General features: G+C 43.5%; 1 protein-coding gene across 2 annotated transcripts in view; it reads left to right on the top strand.

Moving 5' to 3' along the window:
* Positions 1–27486, top strand: part of LOC306868694 (Fc receptor-like protein 5) — a 188114-nt gene that overhangs the window by 125228 nt on the left and 35400 nt on the right. Inside the window, exons 19-20 of one of the 2 annotated variants that reach the window (XM_079414984.1) lie at positions 4758–5036; positions 5580–5870. In XM_079414984.1, coding sequence (XP_079271110.1) covers positions 4758–5036; positions 5580–5870 — 570 coding nt within the window. The remainder of the gene's footprint in view (positions 1–4757; positions 5037–5579; positions 5871–27486) is intronic. The other variant, XM_079414985.1, reaches the window with a different exon arrangement.

Here is a 27486-nt window from a genome sequence, read left to right as displayed (position 1 = left end):
AATGAAGCATGTTATCCGGGATGTTTTCACTCAGCCAGGTTTCAGTGACGCACAATGCAGCAGAGTTTGAAAAGTCCTTATTTGTGTGGGTGAGGAGAAGTAGTTCATCCATTTTGTTAGGAAGGGATCGGAGATTCGCTAGATGAATGCTTGGGAGCGCAGTTCGGAAGCCGCGTTCGCGGAGTTTAACCAGCGCGCCGGTGCGCTTCCCTCTTTTCCGTCTGAGCGCGCGTTTGACTAGGACCGCTGCCCCTCCGACCAAAATGGGGTGGTGATGGCGCAGTGGATAAGACACATGCCTTTGGTGTGAGAGACCCGGGTTCGAATCCACTGTGAGACACCAATGTGTCCCTGAGCAAGACACTTAACCCCTAGTTGCTCGAGAGGCGTGCGACCTCTGACATATATAGCAATTGTAAGTCGCTTTGGATAAAAGCGTCAGCTAAATGAATAAATGTAAAAAAAAAACATCCAACAAAGCGTCTGAATAATCAAAAACCGGAAAAAAATTGTCCGGTGTGTGTTGCCTTATGTCCAGTAGTTCGTCTCTGGTAAAACTGACAGTAAGAGAATGACTAAACACAGAACAAACAAACAAAAACAACAAAAGTACGGGAGCGTTCCACACCACAGCAGCCATACGCGGCGCCATCTTACCAACATTTATCGCCACCAGAGGTCACCATCTCCCTTCCTCCCGGACTCACCTCACCTAGTCACATACACCTGCCACATCACACGCACCATTACACACATCTGTCACACTCATCACACTCCCAGCTGTTCTCCATTTGTCGGACTATATAGTTTCCCCTCTCTCACCACTCTGCCTGGGTTCGTTATTGTTATTTCATGTATTTGTTAATTATATTTGGCGGGTTTCTTGTGTTTGCTCTGGGCTGGGATACACGCACCTCATTGCCGTTTTTGTATCCCAGTCCTTTTCTGTTTTGTTTTGTGCCGTGTTGGCCTTTTGTGTTGAATTAAAGGAGCCTTACCTGCACTTGGACCTAGGCTCATCTTTCCACGGCGTTCCGTGACACTGTCAATTTATTAAATGATACCTCATGGATTAATTCCTTTATAACATATAGAATTAACTAACAGTTTAAATTAATGTGTTAATTACCACAATGGTCAAAGCTGTGCACTTCAACTTCCAGTAGTTTGCTTTAATTAATCCTCCAGCTAATGATTTGCAAAGGTACCATTATGTTATGACTTTACCTGATGAGGAACAGGACCGCTAGCTGATTTAAAAATAATTCAAAAACCATAGCCACAATGGCATATTTACTAAACAATTAATTAACAGTCATGTGCCTCAACAGTTAGAGTCATAACATAATGATACCTTTGCAAATCATTCGCTAATGATTAATTAAAAGCAGACAACTGGAAGCTGAAGTGCATAGCTTTGACCACTGCAGTTATTAACATACGGACTTACATTATTAGTTAATATAATATTAATATAATGTTATTAGGGAATTCATACATTGACACATTTAATTAACAATTTATTGTTTACTTAAATTATTAATCATATGCAATGTTCATTCATAGCTGAGGCATTAAACACTAATACTGTAAATGGTTCAGTTCTCGATGAGTCAAACATTAAATTGCGATTATCTGTCCATTTAAGCATGAGTTAATGCATATTATTGCACCAGTATTGCAAATTATTACCATTACAGTACAGTAAAAAAAAAAATAGCAAATTTTCTTTGCCATTACAGTATGTAGACCAGTTGTCTCTTCTGAAACTCAGCAGTGTTTACCTGGCCGCTGGTCCTATTTTTAGTAGAATTAAAAAAGTGATTCAAACTCAAATTGTGAATATATTAAATACATAAAGTGGGCAAAGTGTGCTTCCTTTAATATAATCACTATAGCTGTCAATCAGATGAAGTCCTTCAGACAGAGCGTGAACACAAATAAGGACAGGGCCATTTAAATGCAGCTGTCTTGAGTCGAAATAGCTATTGGACCCACAGTCAACCCGTGCCTACCGCACATCTGACCCGCACCAGCACCGCACCCGTAAATATTATTCCATCCTTTACATCAAATATAGCAGGTCACCCGTTGTCACGTTCCCTCTCGGGACACAAGGAGCGAGGAGACGTAGGAGTTCCAATAAGCACATTTATTGGAGAGACATACACACAATGAGACGAGGAGCTTGGGGAGAGACGAACATCAATGACGTTTAAGACCGGACACAGGGGCTAGGAAACACAGGGATTATAAACACTGGGAAATTATCAAGGAAGAACAGAAACAGGTGTGGGGCAATCACATGCAGGGCTGGGGACACATTAAATACTAATTAAAGGGACGAGGATGGCCAAATAGGGACACGAGAGGAAGGGAAACACAAGACAAGGACTGACATTACGCCCCCCTCCGGAAGGCGTGTCCTCACGCCTAACACCATCCAATGGGGAGGGGGGGTGGGCGCTCTGGAGGCCTCCAGGGCGGTGCCCGTTCCAGGGGCCATGGCGGGTCAGGGGACTCGGGAGGCCATGGCGGGTCAGGAGACTCGGGAGGCCATGGCGGATCTGGAGACTCGGGAGGCCAGGGCGGATCTGGAGACTCGGGAGGCCAGGGCGGATCTGGAGACTCGGGAGGCCAGGGCGGGTCAGGGGACTCGGGAGGCCACGGCCTATTTTTTTCGGGCCCAAGGGGTTCTGTGGCCTTGGCCCTTGGCCCGGCCACACAGGCTGTGACCCTCTTACCCCCCCCCAAAATTTTCTTGGGGAAGCTCCCCCCTGGGAGCCACAGAGGAGCGGGCTCTGTCGGGCGCTCTTGCAGCGCGGACTCTGTCGGGCGCTCTTGCAGCGCGGACTCTGTCGGGCGCTCTTGCAGCGCGGACTCTGTCGGGCGCTCTTGCAGCGCGGACTCTGTCGGGCGCTCTTGCAGCGCGGACTCTGTCGGGCGCTCTTGCAGCGCGGACTCTGTCGGGCGCTCTTGCAGCGCGGACTCTGTCGGGCGCTCTTGCAGCGCGGACTCTGTCGGGCGCTCTTGCAGCGCGGGGCTGGACGGAACCAGCGGGAACTCAGGAGGGCTGGACGGAACCAGCGGGAACTCAGGAGGGCTGGACGGAACCAGCGGGAACTCAGGAGGGCTGGACGGAACCAGCGGGAACTCAGGAGGGCTGGACGGAACCAGCGGGAACTCAGGAGGGCTGGACGGAACCAGCGGGAACTCAGGAGGGCTGGACGGAACCAGCGGGAACTCAGGAGGGCACGTGCGTGGAGCCGGCACGTGGGGGCACTCGGGAAGCGCGGACACTTGGGGGCGCTCTTGCAGCGCGGGGCTGGACGGAACCAGCGGGAACTCAGGAGGGCTGGACGGAACCAGCGGGAACTCAGGAGGGCTGGACGGAACCAGCGGGAACTCAGGAGGGCTGGACGGAACCAGCGGGAACTCAGGAGGGCTGGACGGAACCAGCGGGAACTCAGGAGGGCTGGACGGAACCAGCGGGAACTCAGGAGGGCTGGGCGGAACCAGCGGGACTTCAGGACGGCTGGGCGGAACCAGCGGGACTTCAGGACGGCTGGGCGGAACCAGCGGGACTTCAGGACGGCTGGGCGGAACCAGCGGGACTTCAGGACGGCTGGGAGGAACCAGCGGGAACTCAGGAGGGCTGGATGGAGCCGGCACGGGAGGGCACGTGCGTGGAGCCGGCACTGGAGGGCACGTGCGTGGAGCCGGCACTGGAGGGCACGTGCGTGGAGCCGGCACTGGAGGGCACGTGCGTGGAGCCGGCACTGGAGGGCGCTCTGGAAGCGCGGACACTTGGGGGCGCTCGGGAAGAGCTGAGCTGGACGGGACCAGCTGAGACGCAAGAGAGCTGGGCGGGACCAGCGGGGACGCAGGAGAGCTGGGCGGGACCAGCGGGGACGCAGGAGTCCACCTGCGAGGAGCAGGCACTGGAGGGCGCTCTGGAAGCGCGAGTTCGCGGGGGCGCTCTGGAAGCGCGAGCGGCGGCGGGCTCGGGAGAGCCGCGGACGACGGCGGGCTAGCTCCGACTCGGACCCGGAAGTCTCCCAGACACCGGTATATTCCTACCCTCCAGGTCAATCCTGTGGTGTCTGGGAGGTCCATGGGGTAGTTGTAACAGGCTCCGAGCCGGAACAGGTGGAGGATGGCCGCGTCGTGCAGATCCGAACTCTGCGCGAGCCCGCAGAACTCCTCTGCGTACTCCACGAAGGGAAGCTCGCGGAGTATCAGGGCGCGGAGGCGGGCGGCGAACTCCATCGCCATGGAGGGAGCGGGAAAAAAGGAGCAAACAAAAAACTTTCCAAAACGGAAAACAAAACGGGGGAAAAGGAGCGCCGCTTACTTTGTAGGTCCGGTCTTCTGTCACGTTCCCTCTCGGGACACAAGGAGCGAGGAGACGTAGGAGTTCCAATAAGCACATTTATTGGAGAGACATACACACAATGAGACGAGGAGCTTGGGGAGAGACGAACATCAATGACGTTTAAGACCGGACACAGGGGCTAGGAAACACAGGGATTATAAACACTGGGAAATTATCAAGGAAGAACAGAAACAGGTGTGGGGCAATCACATGCAGGGCTGGGGACACATTAACTACTAATTAAAGGGACGAGGATGGCCAAATAGGGACACGAGAGGAAGGGAAACACAAGACAAGGACTGACACCCGTAGAGTACCCGCCCACGTGCAGGACTCTGCTGTGATGCTGTTTCAATATTTACTCATGTGTGTATTAATACAGAGAGACCCAAACCTGTGGTGAAGGTGAAGCCAGATCAGGCTGTGTTCAGAGAAGAGAAAGTTACTCTCACGTGTGACATACAAGGAGGAAGAAGCATTCAGTGGACATACAGCTGGTTTAAAGATGGAAACACTCACAATCCATACAGAACTACAGCAGCAGCAGAGTTGAGTTTCACAGCTGACGACGTGTCTTACAGTGGTAAATACAGCTGTAGAGGAGACAGATCAGACTCACAGAAATCAGACATCAGTAATGAAGTTACACTGACTGTATCAGGTGAGTGTTTTTTTTGTTTTTTTTTTTGCAATTCACTCTTCTTTGGTATTTACTGTAGTCACTGTCACTGTGGTTACAGATGATATCCATTGACTTTCATCAGAATAGAAAAGAACTTGAGCAAGAGAGTTCAATACTGATGAGTTTTGTACTGAAGTCAGAGAGAATGACGTGACTTACAGATAATGATGTTAAATGAGTCAATGAAGTCTTCAGATAGTCTGCTGAGGTTGATTCGTTTGCACTTCATGTGAGCTTGTAGTTGGAGATCTTCAGCTCTCCTTCACCAGGGGCTTCATTCTGCTTTCTATGGCAAGTCAGAGGTGTTTGTCTGAGGATATCATGGAGCCAGAGCCACTCTACAACAACTGACATGACAAAACTAATGACAGTACAACAGAACAATATAATAAATATGGCATAAATTAATGTGTTGTAAAATATTTACAAAGTATAATTCTTTAGACCGAAAGAATGTAATTCTTATTTAATATCATTTTGTTTTTTCACTGAAACTTTATATTTTCGTCTTTTTTTTTATAGATTTACCCAGACCTACATTGACTATGACACCAGGAAATCCTGTATTCTCTGGCGAAACAGTCAATCTGACGTGTAAGATGGAGACATACAGTGACTGGCGATATGAGTGGTATAAAGGCTCTATAAACCATACAATATTACAGACATCTGAGCGTCACACTGTAAACAGAGATACCCTCACTATTAGAGAACTAATTAAAGAGGATGGGGATCTGTACTTTTGTGGAGGAAAGAGAGATGGAAGACCAAACTCATCAAAATCAAGCTCTGCTGTTTCTCTCATTGTGAGAGGTGAGTTGAACATCTTTGTCCTCCTAAACTCACTCTACAAATATGATCATATATCCACAAAGACATTTTGCAGTAGTCATTCCAATTTAATCCTTTTTAACTCTGTCCTTTAACTTGCTAAGGGGCCATTCACACAGGTGTGTTTTTGTTCAAAACAGTTCAAATTATACTTGAACTTGAGATCATATCTTAAAACTCAGCATACATGACAGGTGCTGGGGTGGGGGTGTCATAGAAAGTAACCTACTCATTATATACATGTTTATATGTAAATTTCAAGAAATATGACTGGTTGTTTTTAAATTATGCGTTTTATTATCTGTGAAATGGGACATAACAGTGAAATTACCTGATCAGTTAAATACGCCAGAAAACTGAATTCCTTTGGAGACATGCATTTCATGTATGGACAGAGCATGAATATAATGTAAGTGTCTAAAATGCATGTCCTCAGCTCAGTATCATAAGTGTGTCATCTTTTCTTAATGCTGTTAAACTGAATGCATGAAGCAAACTGCTGAAATATCTGCAATATTAACAACAACACTAAAATTAGGAGCATGGTTTATCTGTCAACCGTATGTGTGTTAAATCTAAATTTATTACAGGTTCTCTTGATTGCTAACACCCAATTGATGAAACAATTCACTCTTTTCTCATAAACACTTTCTTAAAACTACACACCAGCTTACACAAACCTTAAACTTCACATTCAAATATTTTAGTCAAAAACTTATTGTATTTGGCCTCATATTGCACACAAACCCCAACAAATGCACGCTACTTCACTAGAAAAGAAAAGTTATCTTTCAGTCGGTCACTAATACGTCAAGTCAGGTGAACCAACTGATAGGGATTTCGGCAGAGAGCAAATCTACCTTAAGTGAAACTAGAAAGAGCCAATGCACATTGGCATGCGATATTTGCATCTGCTGCCCCGCCCCACAGCTCGGGTATATAATGAGCAGCAGGTGCATCGCATCTTTGCTTTTCGCTTCAGAGCTGAGCAGTGTGTTGTTCCTGCCTGTTTTGGAGAGTGACAGAAAGAGCTTTTCCTGTTTGTGTTGGTGCGACGTTGCGACAGGCTGTGTGCGTCAGCACATAATAAAAGAGCTTTTTCCCCTTAAAAGAACAACACGATTGTGACACTGCATCTTTTTAAAGATGTCATTCCGCTCATGCGTTCTTGGATCTGTTGGTTTCCTGCTCCTGGGCGATTATTGTCTTACATGCCTGGGCATCAAGCCAGATTGCGTTCGTGGATGAGTCATGTAGCTATTGTGGGAAGATGACCATCTTGATGCTGTATTCGCGACTCCAATTCCTCCAAAGGCGTGGAGCCCCAGTGTCGCTTCCCTGTATGTATCATCCTCTCCAAACTCAGACAAAGGCTGTGGGCAAATGCCTGGTGGACTTAAGGATTATGATGAGTTCTTCTCTTTTGGGTAACCAACCCCCTAGGTACCCTCATCCCTCCGGCGCATAGAAGTAAGCATAGCAGCTGAAGGAACGTGTTGGACCATCCATGGGATGTGTACCAGTCGTATCCTTTTGGGCACCATCGGATGTACAGATGACCATCTCTGCATTGGAGAGTGAAACCTCTCTATCTAGGGATTCGGATTCGGCTGCATGAGAACGGTAGAGTTTTCCGAGTTTGTCACAGAGATGATGGTTATGCTCGGCCGGGCCACCGACAGGGTAGGGCTCGAGTGGAACCCTCCACCTTGTCCCGAGCCCTCAAGGTTGGACGATAGGTTTCTCAGGGAGGCTTGCGCTGGTTCTCAGCATCCTGCCCCAGTTCCTTTCTTCCCAGAGGTGCATGAGGAGCTCACTAAGTCATGGATGGCACCTTTTACTGCCCAATACCAACCTAATGTCCTCCCCCCTCATCGTCTTCGATGGTGGGGCGGCTAAGGGATATGACGGCATCCCACCGGTGGAGAAGTCTGTCATGGTGCAAATGTGTCCAAAGTCCGCTGCCACCTGCTGGGCTAACTTGTCACTCCCCTCCCGGACATGTAAGGACTCCTCCAGTCTGACTGATGGAGCTTACAGCACCTGCCTTACCTCTGCCCTGCACGCTATGGCATAGTCCTACTGGCACAGGACGCAATAGAGCTGGTCCCTCCAGTCAAGATGAAGACAGGGTTTTACAGCCCATACCTCATTGTACCCAAGAAATGTGGTGGGTTATGGCCAATCTTGGATCTGCAAGTTTTGAAACAAGCTATTCACAAGCTGCCGTCCAAAATTTTTACCAGAAATGCATTTTCGAATGCATCCGTCCACTATATTGGTTTGCCGCAATCGACCTGAAGGACGCATACTTTCAGGTCTGGATTCTTCCGTGACAACAGGCCATTCCTGAGGTTTGCATTCAAAGGTTGTCCTTCGGGCTGTCCCTCTCGTCTCGCGTCTTCACAAAAGTTGGAGAGGCAGCCCTTGTTCCTCTGAGAGAACACACGGCATTCGCATCCTCAACTATTTTGACGACTGGCTGATACTAGCACAGTCTCGAGATTTATGCGAATACAGGGACATGGGGCTTTGTGTTGGGGCTTTGGGTCAACTGGGAAAAGTGCACAGATGCACTGGCACACAATTGGCCTCAGGACCCTCGCAAATGTGTTTCCTTCAGTGAGCTTAAACTTACCGGTTTCCTAGAATTCATGCTCCTCGCTACAGGCCCTCCCTGGCGCATTCCTCTGAGGAAGGATCTTCCGACTCAGAGACGGGGCACCTTGTGGACACGGATATTCTAGGTGACTTACCCCAAGAGGTACTTAACACCATCACTTCAGCACGTGCACCGTCTATAAGAACGGGCTTATGCTTTGAAGTGGAACCTGTTAATCGAGTGAGGTTCTTCTCATTCATAAAACATTTTATCTTACCACTAAGAGTTCTCCTAAATAACAGTAAAAGTTTTTAGTTAAGAGTTTTCTCTTAAAACCTATTAACAAAGCTGCCGAGACAATCTTGTACTAAGGAATAGAGACAAGGCTTAAGCCAAGAGTATGGGTAGGGCTGACCTCGTTTCAATGGGTGATATCAGCATGTTTACTAACTATGCTCACAATGATTGGCTAATAGTCTCTGTCAGAGATTAACTCATGGAAATATTGTAGAGCGCAAAATTATGTTGCCGTATTCAAAATAAAGTTTTAAAATGCAGGATACGTGTCACTAATTAAACAAGAATATATGTATCTAATTGTCAGCCTCTTACATGTATGATTCTCAAAAACAATTAGCGGATATGCATATAAAAAGCCTTTTAATTAACAGAGTAGAAAATTTGTGGCTGATAGTAATAAGTACAAATGTAAAAAAAAAAAAAAAAAAACTAGACACGAGAAGAACTGTTACTTCTTGTCCAACTGGTTAATGAAAACAAGGATTTAATTAAAGGAAAACCTCCAAAACCAGAGTTGATAACTTTTTAAAAGGTCATTATCATCAAATGTTTCTAAAATGTCTATGTTCAGAGGCAGATTGCCAGAAACAGCCATTTTAGGAATAGTCTGTGGCTTGGATTTAGTGACTTAGGAGTCCTCTTAACTACTCCTAACCTTTCACAGATTTAGGAGCTAGTTTTAGTGCTAAAACGCTTTGTGAAATACCAGCTCTTTGTTTGTTACGGAGGCCAGCAGAAAGGAAATGCTGTCTTCAAGCAGAGGATGGCCCACTGGATAGTGGATGCCATCGCATTGGCTTACGAAGCCCAGGGCGTACCCTGTCCGCTCAGGTTATGATCTCACTCTACTGGAGGTGTTGCATCTTCCTGGCCACTGGCATATGGCACCTTGCTGACAGATGAAGTGAACTGAAGTGAAGTGACATACGGCCAAGTATGGTGACCCATACTCGGAATTTGTGCTCTGCATTTAACCCATCCATAGTGCACACACACCGCAGTGAACACACACACACCGTGAACACACACCCGGAGCAGTGGGCAGCCATTTATGCTGCGGCGCCCAGGGAGCAGTTAGGGGTTCGGTGCCTTGCTCAAGGGCACCTCAGTCGTGGTATTGAGGGTGGAGAGAGCGCTGGACATTCACTCCCCCCACCTACAATCCCGGCCGGCCCGAGACTCGAACCCGCAACCTTTGGATTACGAGTCTGACTCTCTAACCATTAGGCCACGACTTCCCCAGATATTTGTAGAGCTGCAGGCTGGGCGTCTTCGAACACGTTTGCTAGATTCTATAGGCTACATGTAGAGCCGGAATCCTCCTGTGTTTCCACCTCAAACTGGTAGAAACACCAAGAGGCCCCGGCTCAGTGTCGGCTTGCTGCGCTATTCTATACATGCAATTTTATTCTCCAGAGAGTTCCTACAGGCAAACCCTGTTGAGTTCCTCCATTACCCTTGGCTGCTGGATGTGGCAGAGGCCTTTATCCCTTTGAATCCTTGAGTACTAGGGTTAGGCTGGGTCTCCCTATATAGTGACCCTGAGGCGATCCCATATGTGACTTTTCCATGGATAGCTTCTATTTAGAAACCCAGTGTCTTTCCTTGACAGAGCTCACCTTGTCATCTCTGCCAGGTGAGTCTATAAAAGCCACCCCAGAGATTTCCATATGCATACACCCACGGAGTCCATGTGCGTATTTTCCACAAACCTCCTTCGGGAAGGTAGTGTCACTCTTTGTGTCATTCTTGACATGTGTTCATTCTTTGTGTGTTCGTGCGTCACTTTCTGATTGCTTGTCAGCGTTGCTCCGGCAACCTCGGTGCTGATGAGCTAATCAGCGCGGTCGCACCTGTTGTGCGTTATCCGCTGCCTTTATCTGTCTCGCATTTTCTTCGCACGTTGTCAGATCGTTGTTTGCTCATGCCGGTGTGTTTCTCTCCAGTTCTCTGTCTCCTACTTGTTTTCCTGCCTCGGATTCCGGTTGCCTGGGGTCGAGTCAGTGCCTCGCAGTTCCCATGCCTCTGAGACCTGCTCATCACTTGAGACCTTCAGCTATTCACCGAACCTTGTAATTCATTGTTGCAAATAAACTCGTTACTTCACTTGTTACTGGATTCTATATTCCATTTGTGACAGGTAGTGGCTTCTGCAGTGCCCCCTGTTCCGTGGAAAAGCTACGCTTGTTATTTAAGTCTCGCCGATTTGGGTCATGTGGAACAGCACCATTAGACTTGTTCTGCTTAAGCCCTGTCCCATCATCTTGCCTTAGGCAAGGAGGGATCTGGAGACTTATGCAGGGTGCTGGAAGGGACAGTATCAGTGGAGCTTTGGTAGGGATCCCAATCAGTCGGTTCACCTGACTTGATGTAGTAGTGACCAGTGTTAATTTTGGCAGGCATTTTTGATGTAGTCTTAGTCTTTATCTTGAGACGAAAATGCTTAGTCTTAGTCACATTTTAGTCATTTGAGTCTTTCATATTTCTAGTCGAGTTTTACTCGACGAAAAGTCATTGCATTTTTGTCAACTTTTAGTCATTACTTTGTCAAACTGCAGTTACCAACATTTATTAATATTTATTCGTAGCTATATTATATGTAGTATTCAAACAAAAGTAGTCATCAATTCTTCTCTCTTTAGACCAAATCAATTAAGCTTATGAGAAATTTGAATCAAGGACTGAATTTGGAAAAATAGGAATAAATTTTCATTTTTTGGTAGAGATACAAATTAAACTAATTTTTCAAATACAGTAGGTTTACTTAACAAGTGTACATTTATACATTAAGTGTACATTAAGTGTTTAGGCTCACTTAAGCCATAATCGACTGTAAATGTATTTACGTGAGATACACTGACTCTACACGATAGACAGCTGGACTGCTGTGTGTGTATTTGAGTGCTAAGAACTGAGAACTGATCGCACCCTGTATGAGAACTGAAAAAGTGGAGCATGTGCGAGAGAGAGCACTTTTATCTGCGCCATCGCGCCTATCCTGCCTTCGCTAACTTTAAGTTAATCAACAACGAATTGTGACTCCTGGGAAAAAATGGGACATCTGGTCACCCAGTTCCTAAACCTTCGGGTGCTGATAACATTGTTTCAGATCGCAAGTTCGTGTTTTGGTTACCTATCCATCCACTGCGGCTGCCATACTGAGACGAGATATGCAAAAGCCCCTTATCAAATGACATTTTGAAAGACAAGACAGTTAACTTAGCCTATAGGATGTATTTTGAATGTCCGGTAGTCTTCAAATAACATTTTAGTCGCGTCTCATTTTGTTAACGAAGACGCGGCATAAATTTCGTTATAGTTTTTATCATCAGATATTAGTTTTAGCTCATCAACGCTCTCGTCTTAGTCACAGAAAAAAGGTTCGTTGATGAATATTTTTCATCTTCGTCAACGAAATTAACACTGGTAGTGACTGATTGAAAGTTAAGGTGTTGGTTACGTATATAAGTAAATGAGTACATTAATAATTTATTGTTTGCTTAAATCTATTAATCATATGCAATGTTCTTTAATTACATAAATAAATGAGACATTCAAATATCAGAGAATTTCAATATGAAGTTGGTATGCAATACAATACAGTATACTGTCAATTTATTAAATGCTTCTTCATGTATTAATTCCTTAATAACAAATAATTAACTAATAGTTTGTCAGATCCCTCTCGGGAAACAAGGGAGCGTGGAGACGTGGAGATTCAAATATGACTTCTTTATTTAAATCCAACATAAAGACGAGGAGCTTGGGGAGAGACGAACATAGATGACGATCAGACTGGACACAGGGGCTGGGAAACACAGGGCTTAAAAACACTAGGAAATGAACAGAAACAGGTTAGGACTAATCACATAGGGCTCAGGACTAATTAACTAATAATCACAGGAACGAGGAAGATCAAAATAGAGACACGAGAGGAGGGGAAATCAAGACGCAGGACTGACATAGTTTAAATTCATGTGTTAATTACCACAATGGTCAAAGCTGTACACTTTAAAATCCAGTTGGTTGCTTTAACCCTCTGGGGTCTGAGGTAATTTTGGGGCCCTTGAGATGTGTTCTCGTGACTCGTTTGGCTCTCATCGAAGGCGGTCGCATTTTTCTTCCCTCCCTGCCCTTATCACCCCTGCTTGCTCTGTCCTGTCTTGTCCTTGTCTGACACTGAAGAGACTTTCTCCGCAATATTCTACAAAACCGAAATTATGGATCTGATCAACTGGTCTCTTAATGCAATTGACACCATCTTGGGATCGGGAGAACCCAAGTGTCCTGCTGGGACTTTCGCAGCTGGCTACACGATGGACGCATGGGAGAGGTGGCGGGTCGTGTGTCTGGCGGCTCTTTCCGTGGAGGACATTGAAGACATCTACCTATTCGGAACCATGATAACTGGGTTTCTGCTGTTTGGATTAGGTGTTACCCTGTTATCGGAGAATTCAGGAGACGGGAAAAGCTGTCCAAAACCTCACAAGGCTGCCCGTCATGATTGAAGCAGTTGGCAGCGGTCAACTCTGAAGCAGAGACTATTAACCGCAATATGGATTCGATCACGGATAAGCTCTCGGCTTTGGAAAGGAAAATTGATGGACAAGGAGATCAGAATGGACAATGAGAATAAGATGTGAAATTAAAAGGCAGCTTTTCGCCCAAAGACCAAACAATCTTATCTCTTTCAGCTTCCCAAAACAACAGACAGCTTGGCAAGGTTGTTCTGGAATCTAACTCCCCGGATGAATACTGCAGAGAGACGCTCTTTCTTCCCTCCCCCCTCAACAAACACCTTGTGATTGTCGAGCGTTTGGGTTCCGGCCAAGGTCGTTTCCATGGCAATACAATCTGCGGACTGAGACAACTTGTCTGGAGTGCCAGCGTGGCGGATCTCTAGGCACACGAACTTACACATACACACATACAGATATTCACCTCCCTACCCCCATCCCCACGCCTTCGTCGCTTCATCCCGTCAGTTGACAACGGGTCTGTGTTCGCGCTGTAATGGCTGCAGGCCGGATGGCTGTTTTCGTCTGAATTGGATTACTATGCAAGTTATGTTCCTGTGTTGACTGTGCTCTATGCTGAGGTTTTTGTCTGTTCTCACACTGCACTCTCGTTCAGGAGCGTAGTGTGAGGACTATTTTTTTCTCCTCTCTTTCCTCATGTTGTGCTGTATTCTCTTCTTTATTGCATTTCGTTGCCTTGTACCTACATGTGCAATGACAATAAATTGAATCCAAATTGAATCCAATGTGTTGACATGCCCTGATATTTGTGCTTATTTCAGCTACTTATACTATTGACCAACATGTATTTTTTTCGTATTCAGCACAAACTATGCTACAATAATATGTGACCAAGGTGGATGTACATGTTTGCATTTGTTAGAAAAAAAATATTATGCGTGGTTAGTAAGCTTTGGGGGAAAAAATGTAGCTGAAATAAGGCCATAAAAGCCACACTAAATCGTCCTGAATAAGACTTTTGTGTAATCAGTCTTCTAGGCTAGAATATTTACTTCACAATTATGTGAAAATCATTCAGCTTACTCATTCACAGAAAACAAGATATTGATTTAAATTTTTAAAGACATGTTTTGTGATCGAAAGCCAATATGCGAGGGAGTGGTAATCAGTGTTAATTTCGTTGACGAAGACGACGACGAAAAATATTCATCGACGAACCTTTTTTCTGTGACTAAGACGAGCTAAAACTAATATCTGATGATAAAAACTATGACGAAATTTATGACGTCTTCGTTAACAAGACGACACGGGACTAAAATGTTATTTGATGACTACCGGACATTCAAAATACATCCTATAGGCTAAGTTAACTGTCTTGTCTTTCAAAATGTGCGTCTCTGTCATTGGATAAGGGGCGTTTGCATATCTAGTCTCAGTATGGCAGCCGCAGTGGACGGATAGCCTACCAAAACGCGAACTAGTGATTAAAGAAGATGTGCTGTTTAGATCTAGAAACGCTCTTCATTAACTGCAAGCCGTTCTATTCGCCGCGGGAGTTCTGCTCGTTCATTCTCGTGAGTGTTTACATTCCACCGCAAGCGCACGTGAGCACAACTCTACAGAAACTCGCTGATCTGATCACAGAGAGTGAACAACAACACCCGGACTCTGTTTTAATCATTCTCGGGGACTTTAATAAAGCAAATCTCTCCCGTGAACTGCCAAAATACAGACAGCATGTTACATGTCCCACCAGAGACAGTAATATATTGGATCGCTGTTACACAACAATAAAGGACGCATATCACTCGGTTCCACGAGCAGCTTTAGGACTCTCTGATCACTGTTTGGTTCATCTTATTCCATCCTACAGGCAGAAACTTAAGTCTACGAAGCCTGTATTAAGATCTGTTAAAAGATGGACTAACGAAACAGAGCGGGATTTACAAGCCTGTTTCGACCTGACTGATTGGTCTGTTTTTGAAGCTGCGGCAAATGATCTGGACGAGCTCACAGAGACTGTAACATCTTATATCAGTTTCTGTGAGGACATGTGCATTCCTACCAGGACTCATCTATTCTACAACAATGACAAACCATGGTTCACTGCCAAACTCAGACAGCTCCGTCAGGCCAAAGAAGATGCTCACAGAAAGGGGGATAAAGTCTTGTACAAACAGGCCAAATACACACTGGAAAAGGAGATCAGAGTGGCAAAGAGGAATTATTCTGACAAGCTCAGGAACAAATTCTCTTCCAGCGATCCGGCTTCAGTGTGGCTAGGATTAAAGGACATCACCAGCTACAAAACACCACCCCCCAGCACTCTGGAGAATCAACACCTGGCAGACGACTTAAACGAGTTCTTTTGTCGTTTTGAACGATCACCCCACACCCGCCCAGAACACCCCTCCACACAACCATTCACACCTCCAGCAACCCCTCTCTCCCCCACACCTACAATTCAAATCAGCGAAGATGATGTGTGCCAGGTCTTCAGGAAGAACAAAAGAAGGAAAGCACCTGGTCCAGATGGTGTGTCACCAGCCTGCCTAAAAATCTGTGCTGAGCAGCTGGCCCCCATCTTCACACAGATCTTCAATAGATCACTGGAGCTGTGTGAAGTCCCCTCATGCTTCAAACGCTCCACCATCATCCCCGTCCCAAAGAAACACAAAATTACTGGACTTAATGACTACAGACCTGTGGCACTAACGTCTGTAGCCATGAAATCATTCGAAAGACTGGTTCTGGCTCATCTGAAGGACATCACTGGACCCTTACTTGACCCCCTGCAGTTAGCCTACAGAGCAAACAGGTCTGTGGATGATGCAGTCAACATGGGACTGCACTTCATCCTGCAGCATCTGGACAGACCAGGGACTTATGTGAGGATCCTGTTTGTGGACTTCAGCTCTGCTTTTAACACCATTATCCCGGAAACCCTTCAAAATAAACTAACTCAGCTCTCCGTCCCCACCTCCGTCTGCCAGTGGATCAACAGCTTCCTGACAGACAGACAGCAGTTAGTAAAGCTTGGCAAATTCACATCCAGCACTCGAACCATCAGCACTGGAGCTCCTCAGGGCTGCGTACTCTCCCCACTGCTCTTCTCCCTCTACACCAACGACTGCACATCTAAAGACCCCTCTGTCAAGCTCCTGAAGTTCGCAGACGACACCACACTGATCGGCCTCATCCAGGACGGTGACGAGTCTGCTTACAGACAGGAGGTTAAGGAGCTGGCTGTCTGGTGCAGTCTCAACAACCTGGAGCTTAACACGCTCAAAACGGTGGAGATGATCGTGGACTTCAGGAGAAACCCCCCTGCTCTCCCCCCACTCACCATCATGAACAGCACCGTGACTTCAGTAGAGTCATTCAGATTCCTGGGCACCACCATCTCTCAGGACCTGAAGTGGGATATTCACATTGACTCCATTGTCAGGAAGGCCCAGCAGAGGTTGTACTTTCTTCGCCAGCTGAGGAAGTTCAACCTGCCACAGGACTTACTGAAACAGTTCTACTCTGCCATCATTGAATCTATCCTCTACACCTCAATAACTGTCTGGTTCAGCTCAGCTACCAAATCTGACCTCAGAAGACTACGGAGGGTAGCCCGGACTGCTGAGCGAATCATTGGTACAACCCTCCCCACTCTCCAAGAACTGTACTTATCCAGAGTGAGCAAAAGGGCTGGTAAAATCACTCTGGACCCCTCACATCCAGCACACAACCTCTTTGAACTGTTACCATCTGGTCGACGCTACAGAGCTCTGAGCACCAGAACGACCAGACACAGGAACAGTTTCTTCCCTCAGTCAATACATCTCATGAACACTCAATAAATAAACGTAGAACACACAACTAATACATTATCCATTCACCACACTCACTTATTTTATTTTATTTTCTCATTTCTAATTTGCACATACTTGACCTGTACATACATAGTCGCCTATATTATATATTATATATTGTGTATTTTTTTTTTTTTTTTTGCTGCTTTGTACATTGGTCATTGGCTATTTCCTGTTATTTTGTTTCATTACCTGTGTCCTGTCCTGTTACTGTCCTTCTGTTGCACTGTGGAGCTTCTGTCACTATAACAAATTCCTTGTATGTGTAAACATACTTGGCCAATAAAGCTCATTCTGATTCTGATTCTGATTCTGAAACAATGGCCTCAGCAACCGAAGGGTTAGGGAGTGGGTGACCAGACGTCCCGTTTTTCCCGGGAGTCACAATTCATTGTCGATTAACTTAAAGTTAGTGAAGGTGCGATAGGCGGAAACGCGCTGAAAGAAGTGCTCTCTCTCGTGCACGCTCCACTTCTTCAGTTCTCATAGTACAGCGTGCGATCAGTTCTCAGTGCTCAAATACACACACAGCAGTCCAAAATGTCTATCATGTAGAGCATCTCGTGTAAATACAGTCCGTTATGGTTTAAGTGAGCTTAACCTGTTAACGTTCACCAGAGCGACGTCGCACTGAACGCTCTTTGTTTGCATGTGTCATTGTTTTCTAATAGAATAAATGAAACGGGACAAAGTTAATCTTGACAAACTATATATCATTCTGAGGGTCTAAGCCTCAAGCATCGAATACAGGTCGCTGTTTTTCGATGGAAAGCATGTATTTGCTACATTTGTGTAAGCAGTACACATCCAGACACGCAGAGTAAAAAAGCAGTACATACCTTTATCTCTGTAATAACGAGCCACAAACGCGTCCACTGCTGAAATCCCAGTTTAGTTAGAGAGGTAAGGGTCCACAGAACAACATCCCAGCGAGCACTTTTAGTCCAGCGAAACAATAACGTTGTAATAAGGATGAATATTCCTTTGTTTACGTTTCATTTCTTCGGGAGAGTTATTGTTCGCGTCCGTTATGGAATAAATTACGCTCAAAAACAGCGTCTTGGTGGTAAGAAAACAACACGGTTCTGTAGCATACAGTTTTACAAACAGAATGAGACCGTCCACGGAAAAAAAAGTCTCAGAAAAGCGAAATATAGATTATTTGAATTTGGCGCACCCTCCAGTCAGCGTGTGACGCTGTCATCTGAGCGGGGGGCGTAACTTAGCGATCTGCTTTATCCATAAAAAACTGTTTTTTTTTCTTCTACATTTTTTATATGTGTGTGTGTGTATTGTGTGGCGAATGTGGCCGTATCTGCATGATTATAATATGTATGGACGGACATCAGCGTGTTTATTACCGACTCTATGACGACTATCATTGTGATTCATTGATCAGCTATTATTGATTATATGGCCCATCTGTTTGATTATCATCTGAATGGAAGCACATCAGCGTGTGATTACTGACTCTATGACCATGTCTGCCAATATCACTTCATGTCTGGCAATCAGAATACTTCAGTATACATACTATATACAAAGCATTTTTTTCTATTTTTTTTCCTTTTTTATTACTCAAATAATTATTTTTGTATTTTTTTGTGCTCAAATAAATCTGTCTATTATTTTATAATTGAAAAACTATGCAGGAACATGTATAATGACTAAAATAGCTTGTATAATTCTGCAATCCATTTGGTGGTTATTTTTCCTCAAACAGGGGGGTGGGGGGACTATAAATAGTTTCAGAAAAAATATTGCAGGAATCTCATTTTTCATGGTATCTTCTTCAAATTTGAAATATGAACTCATGAGACATGTGGCTTTCGATCCATTACTTTTCTGGATTGCTCCAGGACTTATATCATGTATTTGTATATGAAATAAAAAAACATTCAGTGTGGAAAAACATTTTTCAAGGCACGTCAGTGTCTATAACTTTTTATCTTTTGGAGCATTATCAACTCTGGATGATAGATAGTAAAGCCCAGAGTGTCTTCTTTCACTTCTTTCACCTGCGAGGCCCCAAATGGGGGTGAAGGTTAACAGGTTAAACAGGTGGGTGAAAACTGAATGTATGTCAGTAGGCTATTACATACATACCTTCCGTCTTAAATGGACAGCATTCCTAATTATCTGTCATAAATGTTAACCAACAAAAGATGTTAAATAAATGTATACTTAAGTAAACCTACTGTATCTGAAAAATGAGTTTAATTTATATTTCTACCAAAAAAATGAAAATTTATTCCAGTTTTTCCAAATTCAATCCTTGATTCAAATTTCTCATAACTAAGCTTAATTGTTTTGGTCTAAAGAGAGAAGTATTGATGACTATTTTTGTTAGAATACTACATATAAAATAGCTACCAAAATAAATGTTGGTAACTGCAGTTAGACTAAAAGTAATGACTAAAAGTTGACAAAAATGCAATGACTTTTCGTCGACTAAAACTAGACTAAAACTATGATAGACTCAAATGACTAAAATGTGATTAAGACTATTAAGCATTTTCGTCTCAAGATAAAGACTAAGACTAAATCAAAAATGCCTGCCAAAATTAACACTGGTGGTAATAGCCTTGAATATTAAGTGATTCTCACCTGAGAGACAAAGGGCCCTCCCCTAAAGGCTGCAAATGGGCCATCACTGTGACTGTGACTGAGGCAGGTAAGAGAGTGTGAGGAGACTGAAAAAATGTTTTTTTTTATTATTTGTATTTTATTTACAACACAGTATAATCAAAACATACATAATGAAGGTCAAAGACACATTATTGTGCACACTGATCTAACCACAGAGATGTGAACAGATTTGAGTCATTCCTGCAACAGATTCTGTTCAACAAGTGAAACAATTACCTGACATTTACATATTTCCATGGATTCAAGAAGAAAAAAACATTATCAGTAGTCAAGGATCTTGTTTTACCATAGAATATCAGTGTAGTTGACCATCTGATGTTGGTACAGCGCTCTCAGAGGAAAACATCTCGAAGAAAGTCATCAGGATTCATCTGTGGTTCAGGTACCCGATTCAATAAAATACAAACAACCAAAAAAAAAAAAACATTTGTGAGCATAGACTCATGCATGCTTTGTACTATCGTACACAAAAAAATACATTTTATATCTGAGAAAATAATTATTATTGTTTAGTACGTTATTAAAAACTATTTTTGAACTGAGTAGGCTATTAATAATAAACATATTGTAAACATACTTAGACTCGTAGCATTCATCATGTTACAATGTACTCTCATATTACTTTTATTGTTTTATATAGAGCATGAAAACATACTCGTGCCGTAAGAAATTTAAATACAATGAATTGTCCATCATATTCAAACACTGTAGTCTGGAATTACAGTTTGGGAGAAAAACAACTATGATTTTGCAGTCATATAGTCTAGTATGCATGATTTTATAGAAGCTGTTATGATTCTGCAGCCATAGACTCATGTATGCAGTGAACTACAAAAGGATGTACTTTGTACCATTAAAAAAAGGATATTTTATATCTGAGAAACTAATTGTTATTGTTTAGCACGATATTAAATCTATTTGTGAACATTAAACATTAAACAATTCTTAGATGCGTAGCATTCATCATGTTGTCGTTTGGGAAAAACCCAACTAAACGCATTCAGGTTTGTCACAATAACATGCTAACTAACGCAAAAAACAAGCATTACCTTACTCATCAGATCGATCGATGTCTTCTGGATGAACTCTCCTCTTATTCTGAGGTAAATCCAGCTTTTACTCGCGACTTCTTCCAGAAATGAACAGTAGCAGAGATGAACAGAGTCTCATGACTGTTTGTTGTTGGACATCTCCAGGCGCGCGCGGGTCACGTGGTTATTTACATGTGAACACGAGGGGGCGGGATCTCATTAGAAATAATGAGTTAGACTGGACAGACTGAACATCGTGTCGGTTTCATATGGATTACTTTATCACAGAACATTTGTTTTCGACAACACTTACTTCAGTTGAAAGCAGACACTTTAGGCTTTCTATAGATATAACTCATGTTTCTGTGTTGAGTATTTGCTGAGTTACACTTCATTTTAGTGACGCGTTACTATAAACAGATCGCGGAGATGGAGAAGACAGAGAGCGCACCCTGTTTGTTTTCTTTTTTCCCCAAAACCTCAAAGTTTTGTTGTAATCGTGAGTGTACTCAAAAAAAAAAGTAGACACTTAACAGTTTCGATTGATGTATAACACTTATTTGTGTGATCAAAATCAACAGAGTATTTTTAGTGTCTTTTGCACTTATCTTAAAAAAACCGAGTTCGTATCGCCGGCGATACAACTGACCCCAATGGGTTAATTAATCATCAGCTAACAATTTGCAAAGGTACCATTATGTTATGACTTTACTTGATGAGGCACAGGACCACTAGCTGATTTAAAATTAATACAAAAACCATAGCCACAATGGCATGTTTACTAAACAATTAATTAACAGTCATGTGCCTCAACAGGTAAAGTCATAACATAATGATACCTTTGCAAATCATTCGCTAATGATTAATTAAAAGCAGACAACTGGAAGTTGAAGTGCATAGCTTTGACCACTGCAGTTATTAACATATGAGCGTACATAATTAGTTAATATAATATGGTATTAGGTAATTCATACATTTACACATTTAATTAACAATTTATTGTTTACTTAATCATATGCAATGTTCATTCATAGCTGAGGCATTAACCCTCTGGGGCCGACAAATGCGTATACGCGTTTTGGGGCAGATTTTCCTGATAAGGCAGAAATGAGCTTGAATTATTCTGCCATTTTTGATCGTTCAGATAAGAGCAATACACCATTCGAATCTGTAAGGGGTCTATTTTTATTTGTATACACTCATAATAACAACTAAACTTTGTGCTTTTGAAGAATAAAGAAAACAAACAGGGTGCGCTCTCTGTCTTCTCCGTGAACTGTTTTCAGAAACGTGTCACTAAAATGAAGTGTAACTCAGCAAATACTCAACACAGAGACATGAGAGTTATCTCTATAGAAAGCTTGAAGTATCTACTTTCAAATGAAGTAAGTCATATCGAATACAAGTATTCTGTGATGAAGTAATCCGTATGAAACCATCACGATGTTCAGTCTGTCCAGTCTAGCTCATTATTTTTAATGGGATCCTGCCCCCTCGTGTTCACATGTAAATCACCACGTGACTCGCTTGGAGACGCCCAACATAAAGAAAGAGTCAGGAGTGAAAAGTTCATCGCTGCAATACTGTTCGTTTCTGGAAGAAGACGCGCTGAGTAAAGGCTGGATTTCCCTCAAAATAAGAACAAGAGTTCATCAAGTAGAGAAGATCGATCTGATGAGTAAGGAATTTTTATGTTTTGCATAAGTTAACGTGTTATTGTGACATAAACTTGAACACATTACTAGTTGGGTTTTTCCCAAACTACAACACGATGAATGCTACGCATCTAAGAAAGTTTAGACCATGTTTATTATTAATAATCTGTTCACAAATATATTTGAATAGCGTGCTAAACGATAACAATTAGTTCTCAGATATAAAATATATTTTTTATAGTACGAAGTACATCCTTTTATAGTACAAAGCATGCGTGTGCCACAGAGGCTGAATTTGTGACAGCGTGAGTCTATGACTGCAGAATCATATCTTCTATAGTATAAAATCATACATGATGTTCAGGGTGGCTATATGACTACAAAATCATAGTTGGGTTTTCCCCAAACTGTAATTCCTGACTAAAATGTTTGAAATCCAGTAAAACATTTTGAATATGATGGGCAATTCATTGAATTTAAATTTCTTACGGCGCAAGTATGTTTTCATGCTCCATATAAAACAATAAAAGTAATATGAGAGTACATTGTAACATGATGAATGCTACGAGTCTAAGTATGTTTACAATATGTTTATTATTAATAGCCTACTCTGTTCAAAAATAGATTTTAATAGCGTGCTAAACAATAATAATTAGTTTCTCAAAAATAAAATGTCTTTTTTTTTTAAGATAATACAAAGCATGAATGAGTCTATGGCTACAAAACGTATATATATATACAGATGCTCCTGATATAAACATGCTCACAAATGTTTTTTCTTTTCTTTTGGTTGTTTGTATCTTATTGAATCAGACACCTGCACCACAGATGATGACTCCTGCTGACTTTCAATCTCTTCCAGCTGTTTTCCTCTGAGAGCGCTGCACCAACATCAGATATTCAACTACACTGATATTCTATGGTAAAACAAGATCCTTGACTACTGATAATATTTTTTTCTTCTTGAATCCATGGAAAGTAGCAGAAATACTTAAATAACATGTAAATATCAGGTTTGATTTATTTATTTCACTTGTTGAACAGAATATGTTGCAGGAATGAGTCAAAGTCTGTTCACATCTCTGTGGTTAGATCAGTGTGCACAATAATGTGTCTTTGACCTTCATTATGATTTTTTTTATTATACTGTGTTGTAAATAAAATACAAATAATTTAAAAAACCCATTTTTTCAATCTCCTCACATTCTCTCTTACCTGCCTCAAAGTCACAGTCACACTGATGGCCCATTAGTAGCCTTTAGGGGAGGGCCCTTTGTCTCTCAGGTGAAAATCCCTTAATATTCAAGGACATTACCACTCCCTCGCATATTGGCATTCAATCACAAAACATGTCTTTAAAAATTTAAATCAATGTATTGTTTTCTGTGAGCAAATAAACAAGATGATTTTCACATAATTTTGAAGCAAAAATTCTAGGCTACAAGATCCAGTTCTCAAAAGTCTTGTGAACAATTGTTCTGTATGTGTTTTATGGTCTTATTTCAGTGACTTCAACATTTTAGTTTTTCACTAACCACGCATAAACGTTGTTTCTCGAACACACAATCATGTACATAAATGCTGCTAACATATTATTGTAGCACAGTTTGTGCTGTTTACAGTTTTATTAGACTTTAGCCATTTATATTTTTATAAGCAACAGAAAGAAGCAGAAATGTCAGGGCATGTCGAAAGTTCTCCAGGCCCCCAAAACACCCTCAGACCCCAGAAGATTAATCAGTAATACTGTAAATGGTTCCGTTCTCGATGAGTCATACATTAAATTGTGATTAAACATTAAATTGTGATCTGTCCATTAAGCATGAGTTAATGCATATTATTGCACCAGTATTGTAAATTGTTACCATTACAGTACAGTACAGTAAAGGAAAAAAATAAAAATCTGCATCCTCTGCCAAATTGCATTACAGTAAGTAGACCAGTTGTCTCTTCTGAAACTCAGCAGTGTTTTCCTGGCTGCTGGTCCTCTTTTTAGTTGAATGAAAACAGTGATTCAAACTCAAATCGTGAACATATTTAATACATAAAGTGGGCAAAGTGTTCTCCCTTTAATATAATTCAATTAAATTCAAGTTTATTTGTATAGCGCTTTTTAAGATACAAATCGTTGCAAAGCAGCTCTACAGGAATTTAGATTTCCACAATATATTTATATATTGCAGAACCTTAATATGTTTAACTTATGGCAAAATTTGGTAATTCTGTATGTTGTCTGAGCATTGGCATCCTCCGAAGTCCTCTGAGGGGTTGGCATCATCTTTCCTCAGGTGTTCGGTCATCTCAGATAATTTAAGGGTTGGATCGAGACTGAAGCTTTTTCATTCCTAGTTACCACGGGATGTTAATTCCGTGGCAGAAACAGAGAAACAAACAGAGACATAATTAGCGTAGCTGCTGTTCCATCTAAGCAAAAATGATTTGTTCAACCCAAGCTAAAGAATAATAATAATGAACATTTGATCAGATATAACTGCAGTACAAGTTTCAGACCTCTGAAAATAAAAGGCTCCCGGTGTTTTATGCCCACATTTGGTTTGTTTCCTGTCCTTGTCTCATGTCATTAGTAGTTTATCCTTGTTCAGCCGTGTTCGTTTATTTACCTGTGTATTTATAGTTCTGTCTGTTCAGTGTATTGTCGCCTGGTCTACTCGTTACTCTCCGGTGTTTGATGTCTGCCTTGCCTTGTCCTGCCCCGTCTCCAGTAAAGATGTTATTTGAGCTTACGTCCTCGTCTCTGCGTGTCCTTGATCCTCCCTGCTGTGTGCATCGTGACAAAAGACCTGACCAGTACAGTAAGCGTCGTCCTTTCACTTCGTTTTGTTTTGTCCAGTTTTCTAGTGTGTTTATTTTGTTCCCGTGTTTTGCCCGCTGTTCGCGGGAGATTACGCCGCGGTCCGTGGGGAAAGCCCACCCACCGTCCGCGGCTCCCCCAAGTCATGCCGCCGTTCGCGGGAGTCAAGCCCGCTGGATCGCCGCTGACTCAATGCCCGCCAGAGCGCCGCTGACTCAATGCCCGCCGGAGCGCCGCTGACTCAAGCCCGCCGGAGCGCCGCTGACTCAAGCCCGCCGGATCGCCGCTGAGTCATGCCCGCCGGATCGCTGCTGACTCATGCCCGCTGTTTGCGGGGTATGACGCCGTCGTCCGCGGCTCACGACCCTGCCGTTCGTGGGAGATCACGCCGCCATCCGTGGCTCTCCGACCCTGCCATTCGCTTGAGATCACGCCGCCGCTTGCGGCTCGCCGACCCCGCCGTTCGCGGCTCACCGTCCCCGCCGTTCGCGGGAGATCACGCCACCGTTCGCGGGGTATCACGCCTCCGTCCGCGGCTCACGGACCCCGCTGTTCGCGGGGTATCACGCCACCGGCCGAGGCCCCTCTAGTTCGCGGTTTCACGGGGAAGGTCAACCCGCCGTCCACGGTCACTCGGCCCATCCCCGGTAGGGGCTTCCTCCAGCCCACCGGTCCCCGCCACTGAGATGGTCAACCAGCCGGCTGACACCATTGTTGTAGTGTGAGCCGGCTGCCGCCGTATTGACCAGTGACCAAGGTCTTTTTAACTTTTGCCAGTATGTTTGGTCCCGGACACCCTGATACCCCCGAGCTGCCCCAGGGAAATTTTGGGGGAAGGGTTCCAGGCTGGAGTGGCCGGCCACGGCCATGAAGACCACCTGCCATGGCCTCCTGAGCTCCCTGCTCCACCATGGCCTTCGGCTGTCTGTTTTGCGCTGGAGGCCCCCTCAAGTGTATGTTTCTGTGTCTGACATAACTTCCCCTCCATAGCGCCCACCCCCCCTCCCTGATGGAACTGTTTAGGGAGGGGGGAGTTATGTCAGACCTCTGTTGTGTGTGTCTTGTGTTTCCACGTGCTCCCTGTGTTTCATGCCCATATTTGGTTTGTTTCCTGTCCTTGTCTCATGTCATTAGTAGTTTATCCTTGTCTAGCCGTGTTCGTTTATTTACCTGTGTATTTATAGTTCTGTCTGTTCAGTGTAATGTCGCCTGGTCTACTCGTTACTCCCCGATGTTTGATGTCTGCCTTGCCTTGTCCTGCCCTGTCTCCAGTAAAGATGTTATTTGAGTTTACGTCCTCGTCTCTGCGTGTCCTTGATCCTCCCTGCTGTGTGCACCGTGACAACAAGATTATAAAATGCATTATGTGAATGCGTGGCTAAAGAGATGTGTCTTAATCTAGATTTAAACAGAGAGAGTGTGTCTGAACCTCGAACGTTATCAGGAAAGCTATTCCAGAGTTTGGGAGCCAAATGTGAAAAAGCTCTACCTCCTTTAGTGGACTTTGCTATCCTAGGTACTACCAAAAGTCCAGAGTTTTGCGACCTTAGGGAGCGGGTTGGATTGTAGCGTGGTAGAAGACAAGTTAGGTACGCAGGAGCTAAACCATTTAAGGCCTTATAGGCAAGTAATAATATTTTGTAAATGATACGGAACTGAATAGGTAGCCAGTCCAGAGACTGTAAAATTGGGGTAATATGATCATATTTTCTTGACCTGGTAAACTCTAGCCGCTGCATTTTGGACTATCTGTAGCTTGTTTATTGAAGATGCAGGACAACCACCTAGCAGTGCATTACAATAGTCCAGTCTAGAGGTCATGAATGCATGAACTAGCTTTTCTGCATCAGAAACAAAGCTTGGCAGTGTTTCTAAGATGGAAGAATGCTGTCTTTGTAATATGGGAAATATGATTTTCAAAGGACAAGTTGATGTCTAATATAACCCCCAGATTTTTGACTTTTGAGGATGTGACGGTGCATCCGTCTAGTTGCAAATTGTAATCCAAGAGATTCTGTGTACTGTTTTTTGGTCCAATAAGTAATATCTCTGTCTTATCTGAATTTAATAGGAGGAAATTATTGGTCATCCAATCTTTTACATTTTCTACACAATCTATTAGCTTAGATAGTTTAGAAGTTTCATCTGGTCTTGTTGAGATATATAGTTGAGTATCATCAGCATAACAATGAAAACTAATCCCGTATTTTC

Source organism: Barbus barbus, assembly GCF_936440315.1.
Source record: "Barbus barbus genome assembly, chromosome: 4".
NCBI lineage: Eukaryota > Metazoa > Chordata > Actinopteri > Cypriniformes > Cyprinidae > Barbus > Barbus barbus.
The sequence above is the reverse complement of the archived record's forward strand: the minus strand, read 5'-3'. Positions and strand labels throughout refer to the sequence as shown.